This window comes from Mustela nivalis (assembly GCF_964662115.1).
Source record: "Mustela nivalis genome assembly, chromosome: 19".
NCBI lineage: Eukaryota > Metazoa > Chordata > Mammalia > Carnivora > Mustelidae > Mustela > Mustela nivalis.
Window position 1 is genome coordinate 27,564,299 of NC_139038.1, and position 16,238 is coordinate 27,580,536.

General features: G+C 56.1%; 2 protein-coding genes across 4 annotated transcripts in view; one reads left to right on the top strand and one right to left on the bottom strand.

Annotated features, from left to right (window-relative positions):
- The window catches only part of ABCC1 (ATP binding cassette subfamily C member 1 (ABCC1 blood group)), a 318,947-nt gene that overhangs the window by 276,297 nt on the left and 26,412 nt on the right, over positions 1-16,238 (bottom strand). The window lies entirely within an intron of this gene.
- The window catches only part of MYH11 (myosin heavy chain 11), a 111,581-nt gene that overhangs the window by 89,880 nt on the left and 5,463 nt on the right, over positions 1-16,238 (top strand). For all 3 annotated transcript variants that reach the window (XM_082714962.1, XM_082714961.1, XM_082714963.1), the window contains 16 exons: positions 337-508; positions 2,054-2,266; positions 3,677-3,821; positions 5,944-6,150; positions 7,509-7,613; positions 7,702-7,854; positions 8,035-8,283; positions 9,763-9,975; positions 10,267-10,479; positions 10,697-10,858; positions 11,293-11,421; positions 11,692-11,780; positions 12,219-12,342; positions 12,874-13,082; positions 13,983-14,091; positions 14,174-14,346. In XM_082714962.1, the coding sequence (XP_082571088.1) occupies positions 337-508; positions 2,054-2,266; positions 3,677-3,821; positions 5,944-6,150; positions 7,509-7,613; positions 7,702-7,854; positions 8,035-8,283; positions 9,763-9,975; positions 10,267-10,479; positions 10,697-10,858; positions 11,293-11,421; positions 11,692-11,780; positions 12,219-12,342; positions 12,874-13,082; positions 13,983-14,091; positions 14,174-14,346 (2,665 nt within the window). The remainder of the gene's footprint in view (positions 1-336; positions 509-2,053; positions 2,267-3,676; positions 3,822-5,943; positions 6,151-7,508; positions 7,614-7,701; positions 7,855-8,034; positions 8,284-9,762; positions 9,976-10,266; positions 10,480-10,696; positions 10,859-11,292; positions 11,422-11,691; positions 11,781-12,218; positions 12,343-12,873; positions 13,083-13,982; positions 14,092-14,173; positions 14,347-16,238) is intronic.

The window sequence follows — 16,238 nt, forward strand, 5'->3', positions numbered from 1 at the left end:
AGGGAGTCTGCTTGACTTTTTTCCTCTGCTTTTCCTCCCACTCGTGCTCTCTCTTTTTCACATAAACAAATTAATTCAATTAAAAAATACAATCTGAGAGTAAACCTGAGCGAGGCCCCTTGCAGCGGACATACTAGTAGCAATAAAGGAGCCGCATTGACTTTCCTCCTGCAAGATCATGGTCTGGGCCAGGCCAGGCCAGTCACCTGTGGGGCCGTGTGTGTGTATGTGTGTGTGTTCATGTGTGTGTCCGTGAGGTGCCAGAGCAGAGAGGCTTGTCCTCTGGGTGCCTTTCTGATAGCTGGCACCTGCTGAGAACCCCTGGCTTTGTCGTAGTGCGGCTGAAGAAAGAGGAGAAGAACCGGCAGGAGCTGGAGAAGCTGAAGCGGAAGCTGGAGGGGGAGGCCAGTGACTTCCACGAGCAGATCGCCGACCTCCAGGCGCAGATCGCAGAGCTCAAGGTGCAGCTGGCCAAGAAGGAGGAGGAGCTGCAGGCCGCCCTGAGCAGGTAGCGAGGCTGGTGGGGGTGCGTCTTGTGGTCCCGGGGGCGTCCATGTGCCCAGCGGGCTCCCACCACACCGCAGTGGGCCCCGTCTTCCTCCTCCTCCAGGCAGGCCTCCATGCTGCTGGGGGCCTCCCCTGTCCTGCCATTCTCATGTCCAGTTGCTCCCATGGAGCCCGTTCCACTGGAGTCTCAGGCACCGCATGCCTGAGGCTGGGATGACCCCTGCCCCTCCTCCTGAGGGTCATTTTGTCCCCTCTTTGCTCCTCCCACGCCCAGACCGCGGCCGGCCTCAGATTCTGCCGGTCCTTAGAAACGTGTCCCTGTCCCATTCCCTGTCTTCCCGGCTGGGTTCCAGCTGACAGCCTCACCCTGGGAATCCTGCAGCGACAACTAACAGGGATTTTCCTGCTCACTGTGTGCCAAGCTCTTTCCAGGCGGTATCTTCACGCGCACACCAGGCTAGGGACGCTGCTGCGATCTCCGTGTCACTGAGCAGAAAGCCAGGCCTGGGATCTGAGCCCCAACACTTCCTGACTGGTCCCATGGCCAGCTCTTTTGCTCCCAGTGTGTGCTGCTGGACAGCGCTAGGGCGATGGACCAGAAGCATCCTCTGGGTTGTGAACTTGACCCTTACCCGACCACTTAGCCTTCTCTCTCACTGCTTCCTGTTCCCAAGCTCAGTAGGATCAAGGTGCCCACCTCCCCTTGCCCTGAGGAATCTTGCCTCTGGGCCCTCTTTCATGCTGTTCCCTTTCCTTCCATCACAGCAGGAGGCCAGCCCCACCATGCATCAGCGGGGAGCTGCTTTCCATGCAGGTCCTAATGGTCTCCAGGCCATTCAGACCACGCTTCTCTTCTCGCATCCCAACTTGACCCATGGTTGCTACAACCCCCAGGGGGCCCTGGCTTTTAACATCTCGCCAAGCACTTTGCATGGTGAAGATACTTTTGAACCATTTGAACCAAAAGAAGAAAGAAAAACAAGTAGTTGCTCAGGAGAAATGACTGTCCAGTGTTCATAAGCGTCTATTAAGCTCCTGGTGTGAACAAGGCACCTGGCTAGTCCGGGAGCAGGCTCTGCTTTCCCTCTTTCTCTCTCTTTCTCTCTCACATGCACACACACATACGTGCACACACTCTCACCAAAATGTTTTTTTTTTTAAGATTTTATTTATTTATTTGACAGAGAGAGAGGCAGAGAGGCAGGCAGAGGGAGAGGGGGGAACAGGCTCCCCGCTGAGCAGAGAGCCTGATGCTGGGCTCCATCCCAGGACCCTGGGACCATGACTTGAGCTGAAGGCACAGGCTTTAACCCACTGAGCCACCTGGCACCCCAAAATCTGTTTTTTGACATCAGATCTGTCCTAACCCACAAGCAGTCCCACCTAGAGAGAAGGGGTCCACCGTGTCCCCGGGACGTGGCCGGAACCTGGTTTAATGTCCGTGGAACAGGAGTATCTTATTCCAGGAAATCATTTTCGGTGACGTCGGGAGATCGCAGGGGCCAGAGAGCCCGGGGTCATCATTCTGGTGATCTGTCCCCGGCAGGCTCGACGATGAAATCGCTCAGAAGAACAACGCTCTGAAGAAGATCCGGGAGCTGGAGGGTCACATCTCGGACCTCCAGGAGGACCTGGACTCGGAACGGGCCGCGAGGAACAAGGCCGAGAAGCAGAAGCGGGACCTGGGGGAGGAGCTGGAGGCGCTGAAGACGGAGCTGGAGGACACCCTAGACAGCACGGCCACCCAGCAGGAGCTCAGGTGGGTGCCCAGCCTGCGGACCCCAGCGGCTCCCGCCACTCCGCTGCACAGATGGGGTGGCTCGGGTCGGGGTGGGGGGTGATGGGCAGCCGCCAGGCACATCCTGAACCCCGAGGTCCTCAGGCCCTACAGTTACCGTCTGTAATAGAGATACGATCCTTTCTCATCTTATTGGGCATCACAGTAGTCAGACTTACTTGAATCGAAAACGATTTGAAAGCTCTAGAAACGTAGATACGAAAAACATCAGTCTTAGTCCTAACACAGTCCATGTTTTTTGGGTATTCCTTCTTGCCTTTATTTTTTTTTTTTTAATTTGACAGAAAGATCACAAGCAGGCAGAGAGGCAGGCAGAGAGAGAGAGGGGGGGAAGCAGGCTCCCTGCTGAGCAGAGAGCCCGATGCGGGGCTCGATCCCAGGACCCTGAGATCATGACCCAAGCCAAAGGCAGAGGCTTAACCCACTGAGCCACTCAGGCGCCCCTTTCTTTTCATGTGGGAGTCTACATGTGTCAGTAATTCTCTAGATTCCAGTCCCCAAGAGCATGTGTCTATGTTTTGTGATACATGTTTTAAAATAACACTTGTTGGTGGGGTCCTTAAGATGTGCTAGAAGATCACAGATACCAGCAACAAAAAAATACCCCAAAACAAACATACAGAACAACAAACCCCCCAAAAAAACACTTTACCTGCTAGATAAGGAATGCTGACCTTAAAGAAAGTAGGTCGTTTATTCATTCAACAAACATGCAAACGCTTTTGATTGTGTCCATGTCAGGTGCTATGCTAACACTGAGACTGATTACCCACACTTGGGGTTTTGTGCCACACCCCTTAACTCTGTGGAGAAGCCAGCCCAGTGTTCCCCTCCCAACAAGGCCCATGATCCAGAAAAGCCTGGTACGGTATTTTAAATGCATTGGCTCAGAGCCAGACCAGATTCTGGCTCTGTCAACAAGCGCCCACTGCTTACCCTCTCTCAGCCTTAGCTTTCTCATCTGTAAGTTGGAAGGATATACCTGCTTCTGAGGGTCACTCTGAAGGTTATATGAGGTCACATATAGAAAGAACTGAGGTTGGGGCCTGGCACATACTAAGTGCTCAAGAAATAAGAGCTAATAATATTTGAGGAACATTTTGCAATTTACAGATGTTCTTTCAACACATTCCTGAGTATTTTTGTGTATTTATTTGCTGGCCTTGAAGAGTTTCTGGGCAGTCACCATGCTCCCCCCCTTTTGCAGCTGAGGAAATGCTAGGTCCAGAGAGGTTGGGTGACTCCCCTGAGGTCACACAGCCAAGGAGGGGCCGGTGATGGAGACCTCAGCTCTCGTCCCTTTCGATGGCGCTGTCTGAGGCAAAGCCCTGTCTCCACCCAACAGCCAGCCTCTGTGTTCTTCCTGCCCAGGGCCAAAAGGGAGCAGGAGGTGACGGTACTCAAGAAGGCCCTAGACGACGAGACACGGTCCCACGAGGCCCAGGTCCAGGAGATGAGGCAGAAGCACACACAGGCCGTAGAGGAGCTCACGGAGCAGCTGGAGCAGTTCAAGAGGGTACGTCATGGTCATTTCGCAAGCGCGGTGCACCGACAGCTCCCCATAACCACAGATCGAGGTTGGGGCTGAGAAAGAGCCAGCCCTACGAGACTGTAATGACGGGTCGTGAGAGCATTTATTAAGCACCCACTGTATACGTGCCAGTTAATCCTCACAACCAGCTATGACGTAGCTACTGCTGAGCTTGACACATGAAGGAAGAGAGAGCCTGGAGGTGAAGAGACTTACCCAAGGTCACACGGCCATTGATCGAGCTGTGATTTGAACCCGGGTGGGTGGTCTGGTCTGCAGACCTGCCTCACACCTTCCCCAGGGCAGGGTCTAAAATCCACAGCAGCCCCCACTCTGCCCTGATAAGCAACTATTTAGCAAAACTTCTGGGAGGGGAACTTGAGACAGAGGCCATCCTGTAATTTCTCTGCAGATTGGCAGAGTTTGAGAATGACTAGATCTAATTGTTCCCCGCCCCCCGTGGTTAGCTCTTTGGGGTGTAGGGCACACGGGGCAGCGAAATCCTCTGAATGCAGTGTGCCGAGAACTTCCTCTCCCTTGGGAGAATTTCCCTGTTTCATTCAGGGGTGAGCTTTCTCGCTTGTGACATCCGGATTGTTGCCGTCCGGATCGGATTTCTGTCTCTCACCCACAGCCCTTTGGCTGCCCTGCATCCCTGCACTATCTAGGTATCCCCCCAGCTCGACTAAGTGGGGGCACATTACCTAACCCTTGCTGGAGTTGGCACCCGTTTCTGTTACCAGCCCAGGGGACTATTCTTCAGGGGGTGGTTTACTGACACCTTCCTGGGAGCTGGGTCACTCCTGCTTCTATCAGAATCTGCAGAGGTCCTGCCCATGAAAATAATGGTTCCAGCTCCCTAGGCAGCACAGGTTGCGAGCTAGATGGTCCCATGGTTTTACAAACACTAATTCACGTCCTCTGCAGCCTTGATCATGAGCACATCTCCTGGCCCCATCATCTGCCCGTACACAGGTGGCCTTAGGACAGAAATGGGTGTGAGACTGAGCCCCCCGCAAATGAATAAAAGGACACTTGTTCGTGTCTTTTTTTTTTTTAAGATTTTATTTATTTATTTGACAGAGAGATATCACAAGCAGATGGAGAGGCAGGCAGAGAGAGAGAGAGAGAGGGAAGCAGGCTCCCTGCTGAGCAGAGAGCCCGATATGGGACTCGATCCCAGAACCCTGAGATCATGACCCGAGCCGAAGGCAGCGGCTTAACCCACTGAGCCACCCAGGCGCCCCAACACTTGTTCGTGTCTTGTCAAGTGAGATCTGAATACTAACCTTTGACCTTCTGTCAAGTCTTTATGCGTGTTGGACAAATAAGATTTTGCTAATTGTAACTGACGTGCATTTCCCCTTCTGGTACTATTTGAACAGAAGTGATGAGCGTGGACGTCCTTACCTTGTTCGTGATCCTAGGGGGAAAGCCCTGTTTTTCTCACTGAGTATGATGGTTGTCTTGCTTTTCAAAAGTCAGAATTCCTCCGGTCTATGCAGTAAAACCCACCAATTTTAACGGTATACATTCATATAACCAGCACCTGTCATGATAGAGAGCACTAGAATTTTTTGTAAAGAAGTTGGAATCCGATTTTAATTTTTTAAAAAATACTTTGACAGAGAGGGAACACAAGCAGGGGGCATGGGAGAGGGAGAAGCAGGCTTCCCGTTGAGCAGGGAGCCTGATGTGGGGCTCAATCCAAAGACCCCGGCATTATGACCTGAGCTGAAGGCAGATGCTTAAAGACAGAGTCACCCAGGTACCCCTGGAATCCAGATCTTTACATGACATCATGTTATTAAGGTGTTGGCGGCAAAGAATAGGTCAACTAGGACAATGACAACAGGTTGGATGTAGCCCGGGAGATGCTCATTTGCAAACTTTGTGATTCAGAAAAAGAGAATACAGTCTTACTGTCACGGGTGTGCCCTCCCCACCGCCCATCCCCGTGTCGACAAGCACAGGTGCCTGGAACCTTCCCGACTCTCTAGACAGAAAGGGAAAGCGGAAGATGTCCCAAGGGATGGAGGCTCCCATCTTAAAGTGCCTTCCTGGCCAGAGCTGTAATGCCTTCCCTCTCCTCTGTTGACTTGGCCAGGCCAAGGCCAATCTAGACAAGAACAAGCAGACGCTGGAGAAGGAGAACGCTGACCTGGCCGGGGAACTGCGGGTCCTGAACCAGGCCAAGCAGGAGGTGGAGCACAAGAAGAAGAAGCTGGAGGTTCAGCTGCAGGAACTGCAGTCCAAGTGCAGCGATGGGGAGCGGGCCCGGGCCGAGCTCAACGACAAGGTCCACAAGCTGCAGGTAAGGCGGCAAGCATCCCTTGGTCCCGGCTCTGCGGCCATGAAGCTCTTCTCAGCTAACTGAAGTCTCACTTGCTACAAAGCAATTTGGTTTCCTCTTGTTGCGTTCCTCGAGGAGAGGAGATGGCCTCCCTCTTCCATTCCATCTTTAGAAACCTTCGACTCATTCAGCAAGTATTTGAGTATTTGCTGTAGGCTGGGCGCCATATTTAAGGCTGAGCTACAGGGAGCAAGAGAGAGACCGCGCTTGCCCCACTAGAGGGAGAGGCATTTCTAATCCCATGAATGAAGGTCAAATGAAGCAGTAAGTATAAATTAACAAAGGGCTTGGCCTGCAGGAGGAGGAGTCGAGAAAGGCTTCCATAAGGTGGAAGTATAGTCTGGGATAAGAAGGCTGGGAGGCAGAGGGAGCAGCATGTGCAAGGGCCCAGTGGTAGGTGGGGGAAATTAGAAAAGATCAGAGAAGTAGAGCTAGAATGCTGAGCTGGAAGGCAAAACGTGCTGCCAAGTGGGACTAGAGAGGTAGGTCATGGCTGAATGGCACAGGGCCTTCAAGGCCCCATTCTACGTGCATGTCTTTACTCCGAGTGACAAGAAGCCATAAATGGGCTTCAAGTTGAGCAAAGATTAAGTCTGTCTGTCTTTGGTCTTACTTAGCTTTGACTAGACATTTGGCCCGATTTCCAGTTCTGGGATACAGGCAGACCTTTGATAATTATTTAATGTGCTTACAGCTTGGGATAAGAGGGCAGGGGAAGCATTAAATGGGATTTTTTCCTGCGTGCAGGGGAGAGCAAAGGTTCTGCTCTCCCAACAGAAGCAATGTGCTAGAGGAGCAGAGTCAGAATCACTTACATCCTCGTAAGTGGGAAGAGAATGGACTGACACTTGCAAAAAGACCTGTTCCTCGCATCTCTGGCTTTAGCCCTAAGGGCCCATGAGAGGGCCAAGACTAGGGGTGAGGAAGAGGGCGGTGGAAAATGGCCCTTGGAAGTGGACATGCCCTCTGTATGCTCTTCCCCAGCATTAGGGGGCGGGCGAGTCCAGAAGAGCTCTGTGTGGGGATTCTCAAACCTGTTTCATTTTCCCCCAACCTTGGGAAGGATCTGGGATCTATTTAGTGGGATTTGGGCCCAGTCAATACAGTTGGGCGCTCTAGGAGGTTCTTAGAACCAGGCATCCCAGCTTGGAGGGGATACATTTCCCTTGGGAGCCGCAGAGCTAGTGTGATCAGGCCCATAGCTCCTGGGTGTGTCTCAATCGGCAGATCCCACAGGAACCACTGTGCGACTAGAGGGGGCTTCTCTTAACAAGGACCCTGTTCTGGAAGTTCTAACCAAAGTCTCTTGGTGTCCTCAGAATGAAGTGGAGAGCGTCACAGGGATGCTCAGCGAGGCTGAGGGGAAGGCCATAAAACTGGCCAAGGACGTGGCGTCCCTTGGGTCCCAGCTCCAGGACACCCAGGTGGGTATTCGGCCACATCCTCTGGAGGGACCCTGGGGCATGAACTTGCGGGCGTGGGTCCCTGGGACTTCCGTGCATCCTTCCGTAGGAGCTGCTTCAAGAAGAAACCCGGCAGAAGCTCAACGTGTCCACCAAGCTGCGGCAGCTGGAGGACGAGAGGAACAGCCTGCAGGACCAGCTGGACGAGGAGATGGAGGCCAAGCAGAACCTGGAGCGTCACATCTCGACTCTGAACATCCAGGTGCTGGCTGTGAGCTCGGATGGGCTGTGGTGGTGGAGCCATTTCGCTTGGCTCACTGGCTCCCCCTGCTGTTGAATTTCTGCAGTGCAGCGAAGGTTGTCTCTTCCCAGGGTGGGGTCAGGGACGGGAATCACCCAAAGGCCCTCTCCCCTTATTGGAGCCTGGACACTGCCATTTTAGCTCTCCGATTCGAAGAAGAAGCTGCAGGACTTTGCCAGCACCGTGGAAGCCTTGGAAGAGAGCAAGAAGAAGTTCCAGAAGGAAATCGAAGGCCTCACCCAGCAGTTCGAAGAGAAGGCAGCTGCTTATGACAAACTGGATAAGACCAAGAACAGGCTTCAGCAGGAGCTGGACGACCTGGTCGTCGATTTGGACAACCAGCGGCAACTGGTGTCCAACCTGGAAAAGAAGCAGAAGAAGTTCGATCAGGTAGGGGCTGGAGGGTGGTCCACTCTGTGTGCGGACGAGGGCCGGGGCAGGTGGGGCTCCGAGGCCGCTGGTGGGGTTGCTGTGTCTCTGCAACTCATCCTTGCTTGGCTGGTGGCAATGGAAAGTCACCTTGTCTCGGGTGACCACGAAACACGAGGGCTCCTAGGTCAGAGTAGGGAGAGCAGCAGCGCCCAGACATGACTGCCAGGTACCCCCACCATGAGGGCACCCAGGGACCCCAGTGATGTCTGAGTTTCTCACCCCAATAAGCAATGAGGTTCATTTTATTGACTTAAGCACTTGCGGGTTGCCTCCTAAATATTCCAAGTCATTTAATGTTTCTACCCTTTAGATAACCAATTTCCCCTCACATTTCATTACGCAGAATTTCAAGCACCCAGACACGCTAAAATCACACAACAGTGAACACCTATGTGCCCACCACCTGGATGCGATTGCAAACATTTTACCAGACTTGCTTTATTATGTGTTTATTTACAAGCATGAACTGTACTTGTCAAGGGGGTCTTACCTTTTGGATGCATTTCAAAGCAAATTACTGACCTCCCCCTCTGTATTCTGCGTATCAACTAGAGTTCTTGTTCAAGATAGAAGCTTGCTTCCAGGGAGATAAAAGTTTACCTACACGGAAATGCACAAATTTTAAGTGTACACTTTGAGTTCTGATCGATGCCTGCAGCTCTGTAGCCTAGATCCCCAAATACCGACTTTTACTACGTTATTCAAATTTAGCAAATATCATTTGGTTTGCAAGTGACTGGGGGTTATCCTAAAAATCACTTTGGGGATGGTTCTGGGTCAGAGGCGTGGGGGCTCAGAGTACCAGGCTTCTGGGCAACAGGCTGGCCCTTCCCTTTTCCGTCTCTGTGCGGTGGGCCTGTCTTCACTGTTGGCACCCTGCTGTTCCGTGATCGGTTTGAAGGCCCAAGGCCCCATCTTTTCTTTTCCTGTCACACTGGGTGTAGGGTTTTTGCATTGACAGTGCTATTTGGGGGTCCCTGTTACTTACTTGTCTTTGCTGACTTCTAGAAGTCTGAATTTTGGATGTTTCCGTGTATGATATATGCTGCTCTCTCTGCAGATAAGATTACTGTCCCTAGTCTGGCTCCGAGGGCACTTTTGAGAGCCGGAGACGAGTGGTCAGAAAACAACAAAATGACTGGCCCCCAGCAGGATTAAATGTCACTTGGACCCCAGCAGTTGTGTGTTGTAACCGACATGGGCGGCATGAGTGATTTCAAAGCACAGAGACTCAGCAGATGCTGGCTGTGCATAAGGTCGACCTCAAAGTCAGAAGCAGGCTTGTCATTAGCTCTTTCCATAGGTATCTGGATGAGTTACCCCTGCCCCCGAGTAAATTCAGCAGGACACGAGGCTTCTCACCTGTATTTGCAATGAGATGAAGCCTGCCTTCGGGTTGGCCTAGGGGTCACCGCCAGGGTTTCTGTTGTGTTGTAGCTGTTGGCCGAGGAGAAAAGCATCTCTTCCAAGTACGCGGATGAAAGGGACAGAGCCGAGGCCGAAGCCAGGGAAAAGGAAACCAAGGCCTTGTCCCTGGCGCGAGCCCTCGAGGAGGCTCTGGAGGCCAAAGAGGAACTTGAGAGGGCCAACAAGATGCTCAAGGCCGAGATGGAAGATCTGGTTAGCTCCAAGGATGACGTGGGCAAGAACGTAAGTCGCCCTCCCCGCGAGTCACCCGTCCTGGGGGTGGGCAGGGGGCGGGGGCGATGGCTCCGTGCCTCTTTGATGTGAAACCGTAATCCGGCCTAAAGGCAGTCCCTCGGATGGTCCCATCCACGTGGGTTGGGAACAGCTGTTGGGGAGGGGTGGCTCCGAGTCCACAGTTCCCAGAGGAAGGCTCTGGTCCTCACTGGACAAAAGCCGCCTCTCTCGGACCCGAACGAGCTTCCTGGCCCTGCGGGCGGCCTGCCCGTCTTCATGACGTCCGCTCTGGCGTGACAGGTCCACGAGCTGGAGAAGTCCAAGCGGGCCCTGGAAACCCAGATGGAGGAGATGAAGACGCAGCTGGAGGAGCTGGAGGACGAGCTGCAGGCCACGGAGGACGCCAAGCTGCGGCTCGAGGTCAACATGCAGGCCCTCAAGGGCCAGTTTGAGCGGGACCTGCAGGCCCGCGACGAGCAGAACGAGGAGAAGAGGAGACAGCTCCAGCGGCAGGTGATCCGGGGCAGGCCAGGGAAAAGGTGGTCTGTAGGGCAGGGAGAGGGAGGGGAGCCAGCTTCCTTCCTCCCCTTACCACCTCCTGGCCCGATGGAGACTGGTTTTCCTCCCTTGTAACCTGGGGGCGGGAAGACCCACCTGGGAGGGGGCCGGCTGGCGGCGGGGCTGGGGGGACGGCTCAGCCCAGCGGCACGCATCCCCCCTCCTCGCTCAGCTTCACGAGTACGAGACAGAACTGGAAGACGAGAGGAAGCAGCGTGCCCTGGCAGCCGCGGCCAAGAAGAAGCTGGAAGGGGACCTCAAAGACCTGGAGCTGCAGGCCGACTCCGCCATCAAGGGCAGGGAGGAAGCCATCAAGCAGCTTCGGAAACTGCAGGTGGGTGATGCGTCCGAAGCAGGGTGCCGGCTGACGGGGGCGGGGCGGGGCGGGGCCGGGGGAGGAATGGCCTCCCCAAGGTCGGGGAGGCAGCAGCAGCAGGACGCAGGCCTGGAAGTGGTGCCTACGAGCTGGTGTTTTCCCAGCACCGTTCGGCATTTGCGGGCTCTTTCCTGCCCCGGGTAAGGCACGGTTACCAGGCATGTGGCCGTGGCCTTCCATCGCCATATTTTAGGTCTTGCTGAGCCCCTCCAGAACGGGGCCTCCAAACAGCAGCCTGGTCCTGGGAGATGACGGGCATTGCTCCTAGGATGGGGACGCCTCTGTGGTTAATGGTGGCAAATCCTAGGGGTTGGCCTGGGAAAGCTCATTTGGGCAGCGGAACTCGGGTGAGTAAGGACCTCTTGGCTTGTCCTTCCTGTTGACTCATGCAGGCTCAGATGAAGGACTTCCAGAGGGAGCTGGATGATGCCCGAGCCTCCAGAGATGAGATCTTTGCCACCGCCAAAGAGAATGAGAAGAAAGCGAAGAATTTAGAAGCAGAACTCATGCAGCTGCAGGAGGTAAAACCTTCTCGCTGGGAGCCCCAGAATGGGGGGAGGGGGTAGGGGTGTCGTGGTAGGAGCCCTTGGCACGCCGGTGTGTGTCCCCATAGATTTCTCCCATTCATCCGGCATTCCATGTGGCCGAACCCCGGAGTAAGGGCAGGGAAAGACGGGATGTGGAGACACACTTCCCCTGAGCTCAGGGAGGGGCGGCCGTAGAAACTGCTGGGGTGCAGCCCTTCCGTGGTAGGTAACAGGTTTCCTTCCTCCCGACCCGCCACCATCCAGGATCTAGCCGCGGCCGAGAGGGCTCGCAAACAGGCCGACCTGGAGAAGGAGGAACTGGCGGAGGAGCTGGCCAGCAGCGTCTCGGGAAGGTATGGGGCCGTGGACAGAGGAGGAGGTCCTAGACGTGGATGATGAGAGAGAGGCAGCTCCTGGGAGCACCTCCCGGACACCCATTTTAATGCTAAAAATGACAGTGCCCTGCTGAGCTTGTCCCGGGGGTCTTCACCCCCCAGTTGAGTGTGGCCAGTTTCATTCATTCTGAATAAGCAGCATGGCGGGGCTGGGGCGGCTGGGGGCATCAGAGCGCGGAAACTCTGGGACAGGCCTGGGTCTGCTGATACCAACTGGGTAGGAGTCCTGGCTCCCTCCTGGCCGGCTGTGGGACTTTGGACACACAGGTGTCTAAGTCTCGGAGCCTGTTTCCTGTTGTAAAGGAGAGCAACCCTCAGGCATCACTCCTGCAAGGAGAGGGAATCTTACAAGCCCGAGGGAGGCTCGAGCCCCAGATGTGGCTGCATTCCCCACAGGAACACCCTTCAGGACGAGAAGCGCCGCCTGGAGGCCCGGATCGCGCAGCTGGAGGAGGAGCTGGAGGAAGAGCAGGGCAACATGGAGGCCATGAGTGACCGCGTGCGCAAGGCCACGCAGCAGGTGGGGGCCGGCGCGGGGCAGGGCCCTGGAGCAGCGCCAGCGCTGCCCACACGGGTTCCGGGGGCCAGCCTGTCTGCTCCCCACCCCTGCTCCCTCCTCTCATGGTCCCGCAGCACCCTGCCAGCCTGCACGGTCTCCGCGGCGGGCCGGTGTGTGTCTGGCTTCCTCCAGCAGACGCTGTGTACCTCGAGGAAGGGCCTTGGGGGTCTACTTCTTGTTCTGTCCCCAGCTTTACTCTCCTGAACACTCAGTGACGTTACTGAGTGTCGGGCTCCAGGACGGGTGGTAGGGACCCACCACGGGACCTAGAAACAGGGAACCCTGTAGCACCGGGACGCTCCCCCTGTGCCCAGGAAGGAGCTGGTGGCTAGAGGACATGGGGGGGGGGCTCTTGGGGGCTCCAGCTCCATGGACCCATGCGGAAGCTGAAGAAGAGGGGTGGTTGGGGGGGCAGCAGGAGACATTCATCACCTCTGTGGACCACCCTGGGCTTCTGTGCCCCTACCTCATGACCTTCCCCATCCTCCACAGGCTGAACAGCTCAACAACGAACTGGCCACGGAACGCAGCGCGGCCCAGAAGAACGAGAGCGCAAGGCAGCAGCTCGAGCGGCAGAACAAGGAGCTCCGGAGCAAGCTGCAGGAGATGGAGGGGGCAGTCAAGTCCAAGTTCAAGTCCACCATTGCGGCCCTGGAGGCCAAGATCGCACAGCTGGAGGAGCAGGTCGAGCAGGAGGCCAGGTACGTGGAGCCGGGGCTGCAAAGACCACCTGCGTGCCAGCGCGTGGCAGGGGGGAACCGGGGTGGGGTGGGGGGCTTAGGCTCTCCAGGCCCCAGCTGTGGCTGGGAAATCATCCCTGTGGTACCCGGACCGCAGCCGTGCCAGGGGAACGGTGTGTGCACACGGGGGAGAGGTGGGCCTGGCCCGGAGGAGACCCTTGCACAAAGGAGCAGGCCTCCTTGGTGAGGTCAGCCTGCCTTCCCAGGGGGCACGCCGGCTTGCCCCGGCCTGCATTTGCAGAACGTCAGGTTAAGGGCTGTACAGAAAGTTCTCATCAGCCTCCCATGCAGCACAAGCAGCTGCAGGAACGCTGCTCACGAGAAAGGAAGGTCACAGCACCGTGGTCCCCGTCAGATGGCAAGGATTCCCTCCCGTTCTTTCCATTTTGGCAGTGGCTTCCCCAGTCACTCCCATGCTGCAGACTTCAGCCCTTAGTGCTCCTCTTCATGGCTTTGAGTCTATTTGCAGAGAGGGGCCCCCTCTCCACCGCCAACCAGGGAACACTTCCGTACCCCCCATAAGACCCCCTGTACCCCTCCCCGCCCCCCCATGTGTCCCTGAGCCCTCAGCACCCACTGACCGACTTCCCATTTCTGTGGTCTGTTCTGGGCCTCTCCTGTGAATGCAATTACGTGCTGTGAGGCCTTTGGTCACCTGTCGCCTTCACGGAGCGTGTTCCCCGTGTTGGAGCCCGACTTAGAACTAGGCTCCCTTTCGTGGCCGAGTCCGGTTCTTCCGATCTGGGGGAGGAGCCCCAGCGTGGGGCTCTGGACGGGTGCTCACGGCGCGCACAGTGCCAGTCGGGGCTGCGCACCGACAGCCAGGGAAGCCGGCCCCACTCCCTCCGTGTCCGTCCGCAGGGAGAAGCAGGCGGCCGCCAAGTTGCTGAAGCAGAAGGACAAGAAGCTGAAGGAGGTCCTGCTGCAGGTGGAGGACGAGCGCAAGATGGCGGAGCAGTACAAGGAGCAGGTACCCCTGCCCCGCGCCCCTCCGCCCAGCGCAGACCCCATGGCCCCCTCCCCCCACTGACCCTCCGTCCTCTCCGGGGCAGGCGGAGAAAGGAAACGCCAAAGTGAAGCAACTGAAGCGGCAGCTGGAGGAGGCGGAGGAGGAGTCCCAGCGCATCAACGCCAACCGCAGGAAGCTGCAGCGGGAGCTGGACGAGGCCACGGAGAGCAACGAGGCCATGGGCCGCGAGGTGAACGCGCTCAAGACCAAGCTCAGGTGAGGCGGGCAGCGCCCCTGCCCCCTGCGTCCTGCTCCTTGCCGCGGGCTCCGGCGTGCGCCAGGCCCGACCGGGGACGCGGATGCTCCCGCGGCCTCTGGGACGGCTGCTTCCCTTCCCCGCCAGTCCTCAGGGAGGAGGCGGCTAACCCCCGTCGCCCGCATCAGCACCAGTCCTCCTCTCCTGAACCTCTGCTCCCGACTCTGCTCGGCTCCGTGGTCTACCCCAAGGGCTCTGTCACCACTGCTGTTGGGGCTGGATCGATTTTTCTAGATCACAGGAGCTGGCCTGCGTATGGGGGATGTGAGCAGCAGGCCCCGTCTCTCCCCACCAGCGGCAGCAGCGTGCCCCGGATCCTGCCAACCCAAAATGTCTCCAGACCCTGTCCAGTTCCCGTGGGGGTGCAGTCGTCCCTGGCTGAGAACCTCTGCCCTAACCGGGGCTGAGTTCTCTCCCACACTCCCGCACCTCTGGGCCCCTCAACACCTCCCCGGGTTCCCTGAAGGCGGGGACCCCAGCTTCCTGCCTGTGCCCACAGCCCTCCAGGCAGGTGATCCCGCATCTCCTCTGCGATCCCTCCATGGGGTCAGCCCTAGCTCTAACTTGCCCATCAAACATCGAGCCTTCTCCCGGCTGCCGCCTTTAATTTGTTCAAACACCATGCACACGAAACCACACTTTCTTCCTTCTGCTCAGAGTGGTTTGAGAAAAGCAAACAAGCACACTGCCATTTCCTGCCGGGCATCCTCTAGGGCCAGGGGGAATGGGCCCCACTCACTGCTTCCTGGACCTCAGGCTCCCCTCATCTTCCCTCTCCCTTGGACATCTGCTTTCCCCCCAGACTTACTCTCCTGGCCTATCCTTACAAGGGCCCGTTTCCCCCCATTGACCTACCTCCTGACAGACACGCTCATTTCTTCTCTGTCCCCGTTCTGGGCTGGACCATCTAGAACCAGCTCATGCTAATGCCTCTGGTAGACGTACTCCTCGTGTTCACTCAAGGACGTTGCTCCAGAAATTCTTACTCTTCTCTCCTCTACAACATTTTCCACCAACAGAGTCATTCCGTGAGCTGAGCCCTACTTCCCTCCTATCTTTACCACACAACCCTACTGGTCAGTCCTCAGGCCCCACTGGACGCTGGTGCAGCCAGTCCTTCCTTAGCTGGGGCTTCCTGGACACTCCCCACAGCTGGTTTGCTTGCTGCTTTTCCTGCTGTCTTTCCTCACCTCTTCTGCTGGTACATCTCCAAGTGGCCTGCCCCGCCATCTTGGTCTCTCTTCATCACTCTCTCTGCTCACTCCCTGGCTGATCTCAAACAGCCTGGTGGCTTTTGAATTCTACCCACAGCTAGTGACCTCCTTGTTTCTATCTCCAGCCCAGACTTCTTCCTGGAACCCCAGACCCCTGTGCCATTCCCACCCAGTGCCTCACAGGGCAGCTCACACCTTGAGCCCTGACTGAACCCCTCCCCCCCCCAAACCACTTCCCACATAGACTTCTCCAGCTCAGCAACGGGAATGATAGCGCCATCATTAACCCAGGCTACAAACCTGAGGTCATACTTTGCTTTTTCCTCTCCTTTATCCCTTATATGTAATCTGTCAGAGAATCTGGTCAACTTTCCCTTAAAAATACTGTAGATACAGAATGCAGCTGTTTCTTGCCATCCTGGGTCAAGCCACTCTCTCCTACCATCTGGATAATTCTCACACTCTCCTCATGGGCCCGTGTTCATGCTCTGCATTTGTAGTCTGTTCTCAACACAGTAGCCAGCCGGATGCTATTGAAACCGAGGGGAGTCACAACCCTCCTTTGCTTGGAACTATCCAACAGCTTCACCTAGTGCAGACTGAAAGCAGCATCTTTATGATGCTTGGTTCCTGGAGGC